A 17,403-nucleotide genomic window follows, 5' to 3' on the forward strand; every position below is an offset into this window, starting at 1 on the left:
GCATTTTCACTAAAAATAAATACAGTGCTGGAGGAACTCAGCAGCTAATGGTTTAATGAAAGCCAGAAATGTCAATAACCTCCAACTGGATGGCGTTAATTCTGTATCCTTGTCCCTTCTATCCAATTAACACATTTTGTTAGTTTTCATTCCTCCCCCATTGTTTGAATTCTGAGATTTCTTGCTTCTGATTTATTCCGCTTATTCCTTGAAGAGGGGCTGAGGCCCGAAAGTCAGCAATGAAAAGACTGGCTAAGTTGTTCCAGCATTTCCCTGTGTTTTTACTGCAATCACAGCATCTGCAAACTTTCATGTTTTGTCAAGATACATAACCAATGTTACGGGCTTGAGCCCTTCATCGAGCAAAATGTAGGCAGGCGCCCGAACAAAAAGTGTTTGATGCTGGTTTTGTACGATTTGCCATGGACCATTTTTCCATTCTGTGATTCTGATGGGGGGGGGTTGATCGTGTGAGGCCACTGCGCGTGCGCAGAGTAATGCACTCCACGCCGGGCAGCGCCGGAGTGCGTGGCGGGATGCGCGATGACGCGTCACGGAGTGATGCTGTGTGCGTGGGCTACGCTGTGACGTTCGGTGCGGACCTAAAGTTTGGGCTGGATCCGGAGAGAAAGGATCGATTGGCGGATCCCGAACCCTGGGCCTTGCCGCGCCACAAGGTAAAAAGCGTTCGCTCAAACCGAAGGAGCCCACCCGAACACAACTCCACGACCCACGGAATAAAGCACGTCCGGAGCGCGGGTTGGAGAAGGGAGAGAAATGTTGAGATGGGGAGACGGCAGGGAGCGGCATCAGGGGGGAAAGAGTAGCGGCAGACGGGGAGGGAATGGAGGAGAGGGAATAGGGAGGGGGGACGGGGAGGGAATGGTGAGGGGGGACGGGGAGGGAATGGTGAGGGGGGAATAGGGAGAGGGAGGGACAGGGAATAGGGGGAGAGAGGGACGGAGAGGGAAGGGGGGTGGTGGAGGGAATGCAGGGACGTATGGGAAGAGAGGAGGGAATGGGGAGAGGGGATGGCAATGGGGGTAGGGAGGGAAGGATGGGGAGGGAGAGAGGGGAATGGGGGAGGGAGGGATGGGGAATAGGGGAGATGGAGGGAATGTGGGGACATGGGTAGAGAGGAGGGAATGGGGAGAGGGGATGGGAAGGGAGGGAATGGGGACAAGAGGGGGTTGCAGAGGGAATAGGAGGGGAGGGAGGGAATGGGAGAGAGGGGGTAGGGAGGGAATGGGGAGAGAGGGAAGGAATAGAGAGGGGGACGGGGAAGAGCTGTTGCGGGATGAGGGGCGATGAAAGACTGGGGAGACATGAAAGAGGGAAGGAAGTGAATGGGGCTGGGGAGAGATGCAAGGGGGAAGAGGGAATGAGCAGATGGATAGGATGGAAAGAGGGAGGAGGACAGTGGGTAGAGCGGGATGGGGAGCAAGAGTGGGACAGAGAGTGAAAGGGGAGTGGGGGAAGAAATAGAGAGGGGTACGGGGAGGAGCTGTTGCGGGATGAGGGGCAATGAGAGACTGGGGAGACATGAAAGAGGGATGGAAGTGAATGGGGATGGGGAGAGATGCAAAGGGGAAGAGGGAATGAGCAGATGGATAGGATGGAAAGAGGGAGAAGGACAGTGGGTAGAGAGGGATGGGGAACAAGAGTGGGACAGGGAGTGAAAGGGGCTGGAGCAAGAAAGGGATGGGGCAATAGGGAGATGAATGGCAGGAATGAGAGGTGGGGAAGGGGGATGAGGCAGGGAATGGGGAGAAGGAGTTGAACATGGGGGGAGTGATGCAAAAGAGTGGGACAGGGAGTGAATCAGGAGAAAGACAGGTAAAACACAAAAATCTGCAGACACAGTGTGTGTGGAGAGATGTTGGATGAGGGGATAAATGGACATTCGGCTCAGATGGGGTTGAGTGTGAATTGCAACAATTGTAGGAATTGGAAACAAGTATTCATGGTGAGAGAGGAGATGTAAATGTTGTTGGACAGGAAAGAAAGAGGTTCCATGTTTTTGTTCATTGTATGATGTTCTGCATTAATAGTTTTTTTCAGTATTGTCTTTCCTGTTTTTAAGCTGTTTGTCTGTCATCCAGACGATGAACTAAAATATCAGATATTGAGGCAGATTTGTTTCTGTGACTTTTTTTGATTAAATGCTTTTCACCTGCATTGTCTTCTGTTTCTATTGAAAGGTCATCAATGTTAAAAAGTGACCGAATGTTTTGCTCCACAGATGTTGCCTGATCCAGTGTTTTCAGCATTTCATATTTTCAACATCCACAGTATTTTACTTTGTTCCTGTGGGATTGTGCATGTTATGAATTTTAACATCACCAAACAGAGGAGATAAATGACTTCCTCTGATTGTGAATCAGTTTTGGTGCATGTAATTCTTTATCCAAGGATTGAAAAGAATCACTCATAGCATTGAAAACATTTTCAAAAATTAAAAAATAGGGATGGATTTAATATAATTAGGACAAAACCTTGAGAAAGATGGCAATCATAGGGCATTGATTCAACATATTTTCTGAAAGACAACAGAAGACTCAACTATTGCTGCATCCTAAGTGTAGCTTAGATGAGGTACCCAGATGTTAGGGCAATAAAAGTGGATGGGTGCAGAAGACTGTGGGCCAATAGTATTTCCAGCACATTCATCCACATGGAGCACTTGTTGCAGGTCATTAAAGCTGTTGTAAAAAGCAATATTGTGTTTATTTAACATGTAAGAGTTTTACCATGCATTGACTCTATACAAATACTAAAGGTCTGAAAGGTAAATTCTACCCTGTGTGTAGCTTCTGGATGATTCGAGTCATCCTCTTGAGCTAGGGTTTCCTTAATTTTCTGTTCTTAGTGACTCTTCCCCCCCCCCCCCGCCTCACTGCAGATCCTCCAAAACAAAAACATAAATGCTGAAAATCTGAACTATCTGAATATTTTTTTTTTATGGAGGGGTAATGTCCACGTGACTGTCCCCCCTTGCCTCACTGCGAAAATTCCTCACTGTGGATCCTCCAAAACAAAAACATAAAAGCTGAAAATCTGAACTATCTGAACAATTTTTTTTATGGAGGGGTAATGTCCACGTCAGCTGCAGGCTCGTTTGTGGCTGACAAGTCTAATGCGGGACAGGCAGACACGGTTGCAGCGGTTGCAAGGGAAAATTGGTTGGCTGGGGTTGGGTTTTTCCTCTTTTGTCAGTGAGGTGGGCTTTGCGGTCTTCTTCAAAGGAGATTGCTGCCCACCGAACATAAACTACTGAACATAAACTACTGGAAATGCTATGGGGGGGGAATGGACTTGTGGGCTGCAAGGGCCTGTTTCCATGTTGTATGTCTAAACATAGCATACTCAAGGGTTAGACAGAAGGTGTAGAAAGATTAACAGAATTAACACTGAAGAAGGAACTGGGAAATAGGTGAAAGAAAGTTATTTTTTTTACGTGGTGAAGAAGGTGATGTTGAGTTGGATATTTGTGTGCAAGGGAATATTTGTGATTGGGTCAGGCTGGGAGTTGTTATCTGGTTAAATGGGTAGACATAACTTGGATGGAATTGCATTTCCTGTACTAGTTGTTGCTAATAGCTGAGCTGAGTAACATGTCCAGTGGGATAGGCTGAACTAATGGAGAGAGAAAGATGATTTGCAGCAAAAATTGCCAGTTCTGATACAGATAGCAAAAAATTGTTGCATTCAGAATTGAGTTTAGGAGGTTGAAAATTGTCCAGACAGAAAATTAGATTTGTTCTTCATCTTGCATTGGTTCACCCAATGTGCATTTGATTTCTCCAATGTTTGGGGGAAAAAAAGGTCTAATTTTTTTTGACTGTTTGGTGATTTTTTTTTAGAAACAAACTTGGAAACAGTGCTGTATGAACAAAAAAAACATCAAGTCTGTAAATGGCAGTGATGAACCTGGACAGGCTCAAAGGCCGTTGACAAACCACATTCTGGGCTTGTTTCTGTTAGAAAGGGAGGAAATTGGTTTGTCATTCCAAGATGGTTAGCCAAGTTTGTATTAATTGTAAAAAAAATGTTTTAATATGTGTCCACCATGTAAGTTCTGTCACCTACTGATGAGATCAAATTACAAGAAGCATGGTAGTCTGAAGGAGGTTCTTTGTTTAAAACCTGTTATAGGATAGTTGCAAACTGATTTGGAACAGGGAGGTGGGGCTCTAGGTCTGTGTATTAAAAAATGTGCTGGTGTGCTTAAGAATGATATTAGTAAGCAGAAGTAGTAAGAGATGTTGTGGTGAGACATTTAGTGCATGGATGAACTACGATGTTATGACTAGTGTACTAAATATGTTGATAAGGCAATCTTTTTGGAATAAAGCAGAAAAACACGAAAGTCTGCAGACACCGTGATTGAAGTGAAAACATAATGCTGGAGAAACTTAGCAGGTCAAACAGCGTACAGGTGCTCCCTTACTTGTGATGGTCCGACTTATGAATTTTCAAAGTTATGATGATTTGAATTTGTTCTTTCAATTTTGACTTCCAATCTGATTCCACGCTTGCGATATGCGGTACGCTACTCTCACAGTGCTGGGTGGTGGCAACATCGCGTGAGAGTATCGTACAGCATACTATTTCCCGATGCTGACTCAACCATGCTTGAAGTCTCTGTAGCGATCTCGCGAATAAGTGCACTGTAAACAACCCATCATGATCGTCATCAGACGAGAGTGAAATTGATGACCCTGTTGACTTAGCATCCTCGCCATCCAGCAATTAAGTTTAGTTCAATGCTTCAAACATTCTTCATGTCCACTGTGCTTTCAGCTGTGTACATTAATGGCTTTTTTTTCAGTGTGGAATAAAGGAATTCAAAATTTAACTATAAAAAATGGTAGGTGCAATATTCTTTTTTGACATGATTTTTTTCAACTTACGATGGGTTTGCTGAAACGCAACCCCATCGTAAGTTGAGGAGCACCCTTTTTCAGCTTGAGCCCTTCATCAAGGTTGATAAAGGACTCAAGCCTGAAACGTTGGTTCTATATCTTTATCTTTTCTATATAAAGTACACTGACCTGCTGAGTTTCTCAATCATTGTGTTTTTACTTTATGGAGTACAGTTCTCTTTTGGCATGGTGTATTAAAGGAAAATTAACGTTGGAATTAAAATATGAATGATTTGGTCAAGTCCTTGTGGTAAAGTCCTCAGAGTTGAGCTCTTTTGTCGGTACCCTCAATTTCCAGTGAACTGTTTGAGTTATATATTCAGTGAGGCATGACCAATTTGCTTGAATATTTGAACTGTTTTTGAAGTGAACGCTAAAAATTAAGATACTTTATGAATAACTTGGTGTCTGTCATAAATTGTCTGCATTTCAGGAGTGCTTTTATTTATACAATTCGTGGTCTTAAATAGAAAGGATTTTTACTGATTTCGCTTGTCTTTTGATTTAGACTTTCAGCTGCAATAGAAATCAAATGTCACCATCTCTGAAATCGTGCACTGCAGAAGGAGCCATTCGACCCATTGTCCCTGGGGTGGCTCTTAGCAAGAGCTTTGTACTTAGCTACTGTACTTGTGCATAGCTCTGGAAATTCTTCCTTCTCAAGTAAGTACCTGATCTTGGCATTTTCATTAATAAAAGTTCAGGACTTGTACAGGACATATAAAGAACACTTGTCTAGAAATTAATTTTAGGAGTGTTAATGATATCCGTGAGATATTAATACTGAATAGGATCCCCTCAAAACAAAAACTAGTATTAGCTTTAAAAAAAGGGGGGCGGCACAGGTTAGTGCAAAGCTATGACAGCACCGATGACCTAGGTTCAAATCTGGCGTTGTCTAAGGAGTTTGTATATGCTTCCTGTGTCTGTGGGTTTCCTCTGGGTGCTCAGGTTTCCTCACAGCTTTCAAAAACATACGGGAGCTGTAGCTTAATTAAGGTATTTGAGTGGCATGGGGTCCTAGGCTGGAAGGGCCTGTTAACACGTTGTATGTCTTATTGTTTATTTTTAAAAATCCTCTTTGTCTAATAGATTTGTGATTTGTACCAGCATCATGGACTTAAAAAATAGTATTTGTGTGTCCTCTGACGAAATCAGGCTTAGTTGAATGCAGCTCCTAACAATTTTACTCTGCACCCATCTTAAACAGCCCTCAGCACTGCCGGACAGCAGCACATATGTTACAGCTGTCTTTGCAAGGGAAACTGCAGGAAAGAGGAGCAACTCTATATTTACTGAAAGAGATCAGACATTCTTCTAAGTGGTCATTGTTAATCAAAGTGTCTTGTGTAATAGAACAGCCAACAGGTTTGCTAAAGGTGCGTGGAAGGGGCCTGCGAGAGGTAGTCACTAGCCGTCTTTGGGATTACATGTAGTGAGAATGCCCATTCATTTGAACAGTGCAGAAATGAATGTCATGTCCTCATGAGATTTGTCAAGGTGAGCAGCAGTCAATTGGGAACCTCTGGCATTCATTCATGGATGTGTTGTGATCAGTGAAAGGGATGATGTGATGGATTGTTGTCCCTCACCCAGGCTCTCTGGGCTGACTTGGATGAACTATATTGGTTTTAAGGATTGGAGTCTGGAGGGGGTCACTTTGTTTTGATTAAGAACTATGATTTACTTGGCTTCTCAGGAGAACGTTTCTTTATCAGCGATCCCTTGTTGCATGTCCTGTTACTTTCTCGCTCCTTCTGCTCTTTTGGGAAACGAGGCTAGTGGTAGGACTTAGTAGCTAACTTTGTTCTTAAACTTTGGCAGTTCTTCATCCAAGCCTTTAGTCCCCAAGTTTCCTGATCTGCATGCTACTTTTTCTCTGACACTTGCTGCTGGCCATGTTAAATCATGCAGCATATGACACACAACAGCATAGTTTCCTCACCTACTCCATGTAAACAGCTGGGTGCACCTGGATCATTGCAGGGACCAAAATTTCATTTTCAGAGTGAGTCATGATTTTGATAGCCATTCTTGTGATAATGTGGCTCTCAATATAGCTGTTTAGCACCTGTCGAGGTACCCAAAAGTGTTGGAGATACTCAGAAGCTCATGCAGCATCCATAGAAGGTAAAAGGCAATGGATGTTTTAGGCCTGAACCCTTCTTCAGGAGGAAACCTTTCCCTTTGTTGAAATGGCCTATGTTGTTATTAGGCATTCTCATAGGCAGCAAAGCTTGCAGATCCCAGTGCCTGAGATGCCGTCTGCTTCTTGTATACCTCAGCAGTGGTGCAACTCATTGAGAGTAGCTTGCAAAGATTCAGTGGAAATAAAGTTGAGTTATTGTGATTTTGAACCCATAGAGAGAGCAGTCTAGAAAGTATTCCCACAGAACAATGCACACTTTTGTGATAGCCTTGGAAAAGCTGACTTTGAAACACATTGTTCATCAGATGGATCCAGAAAGGATGTGATGTCCCCCAAGGTAGATGGGGTTATTTTCTTCAAGATTCCCAACTCGCCCTTTGTCGTTTATTGTTATATCAATTCTTATGATAATGGGAAGCTACCAGTGATGTAACCACTAGGGCACTTTTATGAATATCTCAGCTGTTGAATGCTCAAAAAGAACGTTCCCTTTTCATTAAAGTGCACTTTGTCAATTGGAAGGTGTCAATTTTGAAGCTGCCCAGTCATGCCTCCTAATCTTAGAGAGTCCTTTTAGCAGATATGAAACCCATAAAGGGGCATACAGTTCTTCCAGTTGTCCTATGAACTGTTCAATGGCAGTTGTAGCTTGGATCCAGAATCTTGAGTTTATTGGAGAAAATATGCTGCACGCAACTGATACCAGGACATCAGATGCAGCAACGTTAATTCTGCAGGGAGTCTCTGCTCCAATTTATCTTTTTTTCTTGGAAATAATTGATATCGCAATCTCTGACAGGTTAAGTAATCTTTATGTTCAGTTTGTGCATTAAAAAACAAGTGCTAATTTATCTAATTTGTAAGTTTTTATTTGGAATATTTTTTTAAAATTCCATACATTTAATTGATATATCACTATGCAATAAAATAAGTGTTCAAACTACAGAAATTTTCATTCATTGCAGATAATGTAGTATCTTGGATTGTTCAGAGTATCCCCCCCCCCCCCCCCCCAACAGACTGGAACTCAACAGATTTTATATGAACATTTTCATTTTAAGGAAGAAGGTTAACACAGGACAAAGAGGCTGGAAGAACATTTCGACATATTTATACCCAAAATTTGTGTATACGGGCTCCAAATTTGCAAAAATATAGGGAATTTTTTTTCTAAAGGGATACAGCTTTGGAGTTTTGCATTCCATCTTCCCACATCTATATATAAATCTGATTTCCAAGTCACTGCAATGCATTTCCTTGCTACTGTCAATGCTATTTTAACAAATTTTATTTGATATGTTGACAATTTTAATTTGGATGTTGTTCTTTTTGTTTCCCAATAGAAATAAATCTAGGTTTAATGGAAATAGTGTACCTGTAACTTGTCCTAAAAACTCGTAAATCCAGAAAGGTTTTCCACCTTAGGACATGACCAAGTTGAATGCAAAAAAAGTATCTCTTCATTGATCTGATCTATCTGATTTCATCCTATTCAATTTCTGTGGTGTTAGTTTCTTATTTGTTAACAAGCAATTGTATTTGTCAGAATATCAACTTGAGCCCTGAAATGTTTAGTTGGAGGGGAGGGAAATCCTGTGTGTATTTAAAATTAGATAAACTAGATAGACCAGAGTGCCATTAGCAAAAACATGGAACTTGACACCATGGCAACACAATGAATGAGGGACATTATTATTTAAGGGACTCCAAAAGAGAGTGGAAAGAACCTGTTTTAATAAGTCGGGAAGAATGTGAAATAACTACTTTTGTTTTTCAGCCACCTTTTCCTGATGGCCACATGCAGCATTTTCATTCTGCTATTTCTGGTCTTTCAATGTGGAGCTGAAGGCAAGTTAAATACAAAATTAAGTAATCATTGCTTCCATTTTTTCCCCCACTGTGGGTTTGTCAAATGTGTACAAATTGTTATTTTTCCTGTTTTAAAAATGTTATATTTAGGCCATTGGACACATTAAATTGTAACTCACCAATATTGGTACAGGTACATAATCTTTTATCTGAAACTCTTGGGACCAGCCACTTTTTGGAATTTGGATTTTTTTTGGGTAATGGAATAATAGTAATGGTGGTACGTTAAGTAATTGCACTGATTTCAGATTCATGCAAAACAAAGACAAACTCCAACTAGAGGGGTCCCTGGACCCGGGGCGGGGGGGGGGGGGGGGGGTGCGGAATATTCACGCTCACTTTCAAAGTTCAGTTCTTCATGGAATTTTCTATTATGTTTCATAACAATCAAACCAGTCAGTGGTATTCGTTCACTTCTTCGTTGTCAAACCCACTCAATCAGAACGTGATCAAGATCTGAGGTTTTTTTGCCCTATGCAATGTCTTCCTACTTTTCATTAGTTTCTGGTCATCACTATCACTATAAAACTTTAACAACTTATCTTTCTGCTTCTTTAAGTCATATATGGTGGTAGTTCCCACACCATAATCTTCAGTAAGATGCCGCACAGATACACCACGATCAAGCTTCTGCAATAACTCTACTTTCTGCGCTATTGATAATAACAGATGGTTTCTTTTCTGCTTCTCTCCATTACCCGTAGGGGACTCTGCAGCTTTTTTTCACATTTTCAGTCTTCAAAGACTGAGCAGCAGAGGCACATCTGACTGGTAGGAGCACTGAGACACGGTGCTGGATGGGGGTGGGTTGCATTGGAGCCAAGCACGAGCTTTGGCGTGCAGACAACATCCATGGAAAAAATGTTTGGTTTTCAGAATTTTGGATGAAAGATTATGTACCTGTATAAATGGGTATTCATGGATTGGCAGGGCCATTAATTGGATGAAAGGGTCTGCCTTATGCTTTATGACCCCTACTTTAGCTTCAAGTAATCATCTCTATTTCTAGTTGCTGGTGTATTTATTTTTAATATGGCTTTGTGTGTGCCCTAACAATTATTTTTCTTTTCAATAGAATTCTCCCCTTTTGTGGAATGTTATTTTTTGTTAGTTTCTTACCAATGTTTGAAGGAAAAAATGGGAAAATTCTGCAACAAAAAACCAATTGGGATAATAAAAATCTTCCCACAGCACTTTGGAGGGGGAAGGTGGGAGAAGAATACAAATAATATTGCTCATCCTTCATCACCTTAAGGAAAGCAGAGACAACCATATTGCATTAAACTGGAGTCGTGTTGGGGCAGATCAGGTCTTTTCTATTGTGGACAATAAATGTAGACCCATTTTCCAGCAAAATTTCATGGCCAACATGTTTTTCTGCTGAACTACATGTATCTAAATGTATTGAATTCATTTTCACAACTTGGGTGGGATTTGAATCTCTGACCACTGAATTGCTGGTCAAATCACAAGATAGATTTGGCCTATCAAGTCTACTCCACTATGAGCTAAACCATTCTCATATATAGTTCCAATTTCCGGCCTTTTCCCCATATCCCTTGATACCTTGACTAATTAGATACCTATCAATCTCATCCAATGATCGGGCCTCCACAGCTGTAAGTGGTAAAGAATTCCACAAATCCACGACCCTCTGACTAAAGAAATTTCTCCTCATTTCTGTTTTAAATGGGCACCCTCTAATTCTAAGACTGTACTGTCTTGTCCTGGGCTCACCCTCCAAGGGAAACAACGTATTCACTTCTTCTCTGTCCAATCCTTTCAGCATTCAAAAGGTTTCTGTGAAATCCCCTCATTCTTCTATACTCCAATGAATAAAGTGCAAGAGCCGATAAATGCTCCTTATATGTTAGATTTTGCATTCCAGGAATCATCCTTGTAAATCTTCTCTGAACTCTCTCCAACATCAGTCCATCCGTTCGAAGATAAGGGCCCGAAAACCACATGCAATATTCCAAATGAGGTCTCACCAGTGCCCCATAGAGACTCATCAACACCTCTTTACTCTTATACACTGTTCCTCTTGAAATGATTGCCAACATTTTCTTTAGTGCCATTCTAACCTGGTGGGTATCCTGCACGAGGACCCCCATGTCCCTATGCACTTCTGAATTTTGAATTTTCAATTTTCTCCCCATCCAAATAATAATATGCCTGTTTATATCTTCTTCCAAAATGTACAATTGTACATTTCTCAATATTTAATCTCATCTGCCATTTTGTTTACTGTGTCTTTTTACCCATTAATAAATTACCTAATTTCTTATGTGTGAAATTTGACTTTGTTAAAAATATAACAAAGTATTTCTTCTTCTGAAGTCCAAATGTCAATGGGACAACCAGTTTTACTGAGGATTTTATCAACTTGATGGCTGTGGAAACATTGACAAAAAAAAGATTAAATGGTGTGTTTTTGGCATGGCTTATTGAGAGGACAAAAACAAAGTCACTTAAATAAATAAAAATCTCTCCAGAGCTAGTGTGGAACTATGCAAGATAACTGCATGTGGTCCCCAAAATATTGCTTGTTTTGTATAAAGTGGTTTTGTCTCATTAAGTAATACAAGCAAACCCCGCTTTATGAATACTCTACAAAAATTAGCTTGTACAAAGAAACCAGTGTTCGTTTTTTCCTTTTACGAACATTGCCTCCGATAGTAGTCAATGGGTCTTTGCTTTATGAATTTTCGGTTTACGAATGGTTTGTCAGGAATGCTCTACCTTCATGAAGCAGGGTATACTTGAACAGGTGTTTTATTGGGATAATGTTGTTTGGTTAGGCTGACATTGGCAGGGAATGGTGGATTCATCAAAATAGTCCTTTCCCCAGTTGGGAAAATTGCCATTTATAGTAAGTGGCAATGTGGTAGGCTTTTACACTTTTTTAAAAAAATTGATAAATATGATTTTATGTTGAATTTTAAAGATGCTTGTTATCTTTTGGGTGTTGTATAAATTGTAATTTTTTTGTATGTGCATAGATAACGACAATCCAAGCCAGTTTCAATGTGTCTGTGAGGGTAATTCATGTGGGAGGCCTGTATGCTATGGCCAACCATGTTTTGCTTCAGTGATACAAAATGGAGAGGTTCCTGTGTACAGAAAAGGTTGCTTCAATGATGACCAAAGTGGACTAATGTGCAAGACCCCACCCTCGGAAACACAAGTTGTGCAGTGTTGCAATGGAAATCTGTGCAATAGGAATATGACAGCAATGCCACTTCTTTCTCAAGGTAAAAAAAAATCATGAATTTTGGTGTGTGTACTTTCTTCTTAATTTTAACTGTGTTTTTGCATTATGTTTAAGCATCACTTAATGTCCACAAAGTAGTAATTGCTGCACCAATATGTTAATAAAGAAAATGCATCCCTGAGTTGGGCTCCCATCTTGGTCAAGCCTTGAAGGAAATATGACATTCTTCGAATGGAAGAAAATAGCCAGTTTCCATTTTAAGGAATGGGATGTGTGCAACAAGTCCTGTAGGCTCACTACAAGAAACAATGTGCCCCCTTAAGTTTAGAAGGAGGGATTGAGACACAAATTAACCCACAGAGAAGTGCTCGAGAAGCCTGAAGGAAACCTGCAAATTCTTTCAAAAACTGTTTAAAAATAGATCTTATTCGTTAATTCTGCAATTTAAAATGTTCATCTGATCAAGATGTTGTAAGCGTCAATATAATTTTAAAATTATTGCTAATAGGATCTTCACACCAATTTTTGGAGAAGAAAGTTTGTGCAAAGTTATTCACTTTGAGTCACCTTTAAAACTGGTGATTTAAAAAAAAAATAGGTATTTTGTAAGCTCTTCATGCACAATATGTGATAGTTCAATCCCCAAAGAAATGTTTGAGTACTAAGTAACAACCGATGAAGGTCAAGCTGTACACAGGGGAAACAAAACATTATATTTAAATTCAAAATCCAGGAATGAAAAGGATATACAGAATGTATAAATAATGGGGTGGATTCTACGTGTGCTGTATAATAGAACGGCTTTGGTATTTTTGGTATTGATGCACTGTTAATGAGTGGAGAAAAGTGAAATTGTGTTAGACATCAATCGCAGCTCCTAATGTTTGTGAAACTAGATTACAAAATGGACACCGATTTGTTAGATTAGCTGTTAAATGTAACAAGAAAGTGGCAATTTTGAACGTGTGCGGTATAAACAGTCTAGACTACACTGTAAACATAGGATCTTTACTTCTGAGGTGGAGGTAATTAATCAATAAATAGGCTTTTTATAGACAGGAAAGATTTCCTTGGCCCTTTATTTTTTATTTTTCATATTAGCGTGTTGAAAGACCCCTAGAGCACAAAAATAAGCCCTTCGGAATACAACAAATCATAAGGTTCCCAGTACTACTTCTCATCATGGACTTCCAATTATAATAACAGCCCCACCCCACAATCATCCAAAGCAAATTTTGGAGCCAATCTGCTCTGCATCCAAGGACCTGAAACTATGGGGGACTTTGACAAAATCCATGTTGATCGTCTGAAGTCCATTGTCAAGTGACTGCACTGTCCTTATCAATAGTCTTTGCTACTGCTCTGAAAAATTAAGTTCAATTAGTCAGGCAGATTTTATTGTTCATTCAGCTGGCAACTCAAAAGATTTAATAATCTTGCAATTTAGAATATTGGTCACAAACTCCAAAATGCTGTCTCGCTGACATTTCAGGTATCTGTGTGGTTACATTCTCTAACATTAGGTCCAATATTGCCCTTTCTCTAGTGGGCCAATATATGTACTGGATGAGAATGTTCACAGGATGTATTTTAATAATTTCACCCCATCTGAGATTTTCAGTGGTTCAACTTCAAAGAGGGAGGAGCAAGAGTCCAAGGAATAATAGCAGTAGGAAACTTGACATTGAAGAAAATAGATGACACTTCAGCTGTAGAATGAATCCAAGCTGGTGTGGCGCTGGGGTGACATGGCATTTGGGAGGGAGGGCCAAACAGCTGAAGGTCATAGTTCACTTTGGCCCTGTCACCATTGGTCAAAGAAAAATAAGGATATTCAGCATGAATTTTTGGGGGTGGGGGGGGGGTCTCGGTAGCAAATTAAAGAAAAGGTTGTAATACATGGGTTACTTCTGATGCCACATGCTGAGGCACAGGCCAGGTGAATGGCTAAATGGATAGTGTGGGGGAAGACCTTTAGCTGTGTGGATCGAATTTTGTTGAAGACAAATAGTTTTGAGGATTTGTAGAACATAAAACATTACTGCACAGTACAAGCCCTGCGGCTCTCAATGTTTTTCTGACCAATGGAAACCTACTCAACAAACAAATCTTCCCATTACCCTCTTTTTTGTATACATATGCCTGACTAAGAGTCTTTTAAAAGTCCCTACATCAGCCTTCACTACCACCCTTGGCAATGCATTCCAAGCACCCATTACTCTCTATGTAAAAATAAAACTTGCTCTTGTCATCTCCACTAAACTTTCCTCCCCTCACCTTGTAAAGATGTCCTCTGGGATTTGGTACTCTGTCCAGGGAAAAAGGTGCCCGCTGTCCACCCTATCTATCCCTATGATAGATCTCTCATCCTTTGCTCTAAAGCAGTGGTTCTCAACCTCTCCACTCACATACCACTTTAAGTATTCCCTATGCCATAGGTGCTCTGTGATTAGTAAGGGATTGCTTAAGGTGGTATGTGAATGGAAAGAAAAAGTTTGAAAACCACTGTTTTAATCGTACCTAACTGAATCGTTATGTGCATGGTTTCATAACTCCAAAGGGAATAGGCCACTGACCATTTTTCTCAAGCAAAATATTTCAGTGACAATTGGGTCTAGAGCGGTGATTCTCAACTTTCCCTTCCCACTCACATACCACCTTAAGCAATCCCTTACTAATCACAGAGCGCTGATGGCATAGGGATTACTTAATGTGAATGGAAAGAAAAAGGTTGAGAGCCACTGCTCTAAAGAGAAAAGCACTTGCTCTATTAACTTTGCCTCATAAGACATGTTCTCTAATCCAGGTTTCATTCTGGTAAGTCTTCTCTGCACCCTCTCCATAACTTCCACATGCTTCTTGTAAAGAGGTTACCAGAATCAAACACAATATTTCAAGTGTGGTCTAACCAGAGTTTCAGAGAACTGCAACATTATCTTTTGCTCAATCCCCCAGTGAATGAAGCCTTTTTAACTAACCTATCAACTTCCCCTGACAACCTTGAGAGATGTATGGATTCTTTCACACTGTTTAAAATCCTGCTATTAACCATGTATTCTGCCTTTTAAGTTTAACTTTCTAATGTGCATCACTTCACGCAGTGGATTGAACTCCAATTTTTACTTTTATGCCCAACTCCATATCCTGTTGTTTAGTCCTTGCACCCACAAGAGACATTACTTTTGAAATAGAAACTTCCTCCACATGTAAAGAGGGATTCAATGGGGTAAAAAGGTTGGCATTATGGAAAATCACAATATGGACATCTTCCAGCAGCACAGTCCCGATGTAATGTGGAAATACTCAGTGCTAAACTTGATCCCAGAAACTTGTAGGTTTTATTGTAAGGGGGTGAATGTTCAGAATGGGGAAGTGTTATTGGACTGGGAAAAGGGAAGAACATGCCTGCAGTTCTGTGCACAATTTGGCCCAATTATTTAAAAAAGGATGTATTGACATTGGAGTAAATTCAAAAGAGATTAATCAATCCGTCCTTCTAACAAACCATTCCTTTCCTTCTCTGATTTAGAGATCTATCTTTTTTAGGCCTCTTCCCCCCGCCCCCCCCCCGCCCCCCATCACGTCAGCATCTTTCTCTTTTTCTCTCCCTCTTGTACCAAATTATTAATTCTTGCCTGTTAGCTTGTGTTCATTCCCCAACATTTTTATTTAGATGCCTGTGTAGAGGCAGCTACCCTGCTCCTGAAAGAACACACACAACCAGACGGGTTGAGATCAGTGAGCAGACTAGTTTATTGCAGGCTGCTGGGCTGCACTTATACTCCCAGCCCGAACCTGGCTGAGAACCGCACTGATGTCACCCAGGCATCACGTGGTCCCCCAGCGCGGGCTTCTGAGCCCTGTGCTGGGAGGAAGGGAAAACCCCCGACGGTGCCATTTTGGCCAGCTGCCCCGCCGCATGGCTTATAAGTAGGGCCGGTTCGCCTACCAAGTCCAGGTATGCCCTGAGGTGAGAAAGTAGTTCGTGCGGCGACCGCTGGGGATTGTGAGGTGCATTGACGAAGGCACCAGGTAGTGCCAGCGGCGCACTGTAGACCAGCTCAGCTGATGATGCCTGCAGATCTTCCTTGGGAGTGGAGAGGATGCCCAGGAGCACCTAAGGCAGTTCGTCCACCCAGTTGGGACCGGTGAAGCGGGCTATGAGTGCCGACTTAAGGTGGCGGTGCAGACGTTTGACCAGTCCATTGGCCTGCAGGTGGTAGGCCATGGTGCAGTGTAGCTGGATCTCCAACCTGTTGGCGAGCTGTGCCCAGAGCACAGATGTGAACTGGATGCCCCGATCGCTAGTGAGGTGAGCCGGAACACCGAACCGGGTGACCCAACTGCAACAGTGCTTGGAAGCAGGAGTCATTCGAGGCGTCTGGCATGGGGATCACCTCGGGCCAGCGAGTGGTACGGTCCACCATCGTAAACAGGCAATGGTTGCCCCGGGAAACAGGTAGGGTCCCGACGATGTCCACGTGAATGTGGCTGAACCATTACCGGAAGTGCTCAAACTCCTGTAAGGGTTCTCTGGTGTGCCTGTGCACCTTGGATTTCTGGCAATGGGTGCATGTTCTGGCCCAGCCCACGATCTGCTTCTGCAGCCCATGCCATACAAACCATTCTGCTACCATCCGGACCGTGGACCTGATGGACGGATGTGAAAGGTCGTGGATGTGACGGAAGACCTGCCTGCACCACTACTGGGGAACCACTGGTCACGGGGTGCCCATGGAGATATCGCACAGGATGGTGCCTTCGCCGCTCGGAGTCGGGAGGTCTCAGAACCGCAGACTTGGTATGGCAGTCTTGAAGGCCCTCGTCTCCTCATCAGACTTCTGGTCCCGGGTGAGCTGGTCGAAGTCAAGGTCGGGCGTCAGCGCGCAGATCGCCAGTCGTGAGAGGGCATCAGCAACCACATTGTCCTTCCCCGTCTTGTGTCAAATGTCGGTGGTAAATTCCGACGTGAAAGAGAGGTGATGCTGCTGGTGGGCCGACCAGGGATCCTTTGCCATCGCGAGTGCCTGGGTGAGGGATTTGTGGTCAGCGAAGATGGTAAAAGTCCTCCTCTCCAAAAAAGAGCGGAAATGACGCACCACCAGGTACATGCCCAGTAACTCACGGTCGAAGGTACTATACTTGCGTTCCGATGGGCGGAGCAGGCAGCTAAAGAATGCCAGCGGCTTCCAATGTCCATTCACCTGCTGCTTCACGACGGCACCGAAGGCTGTGACAGAGGCATC

At 42.2% G+C, this 17,403-nt stretch overlaps 1 protein-coding gene across 3 annotated transcripts in view; it reads left to right on the top strand.

Annotated features, from left to right (window-relative positions):
* Positions 1-568: 568 nt before the first annotated feature.
* Positions 569-17,403, top strand: part of LOC138755171 (activin receptor type-1-like) — a 57,600-nt gene continuing 40,765 nt past the window's right edge. For all 3 annotated transcript variants that reach the window (XM_069920617.1, XM_069920615.1, XM_069920616.1), the window contains exons 1-4: positions 569-677; positions 5,434-5,588; positions 8,852-8,922; positions 11,946-12,197. In XM_069920617.1, coding sequence (XP_069776718.1) covers positions 8,865-8,922; positions 11,946-12,197 — 310 coding nt within the window. In that variant the 5' untranslated portion in view covers positions 569-677; positions 5,434-5,588; positions 8,852-8,864. The remainder of the gene's footprint in view (positions 678-5,433; positions 5,589-8,851; positions 8,923-11,945; positions 12,198-17,403) is intronic.

The sequence above is a fragment of the Narcine bancroftii genome, chromosome 2 (assembly GCF_036971445.1).
Source record: "Narcine bancroftii isolate sNarBan1 chromosome 2, sNarBan1.hap1, whole genome shotgun sequence".
NCBI classification, from domain to species: domain Eukaryota; kingdom Metazoa; phylum Chordata; class Chondrichthyes; order Torpediniformes; family Narcinidae; genus Narcine; species Narcine bancroftii.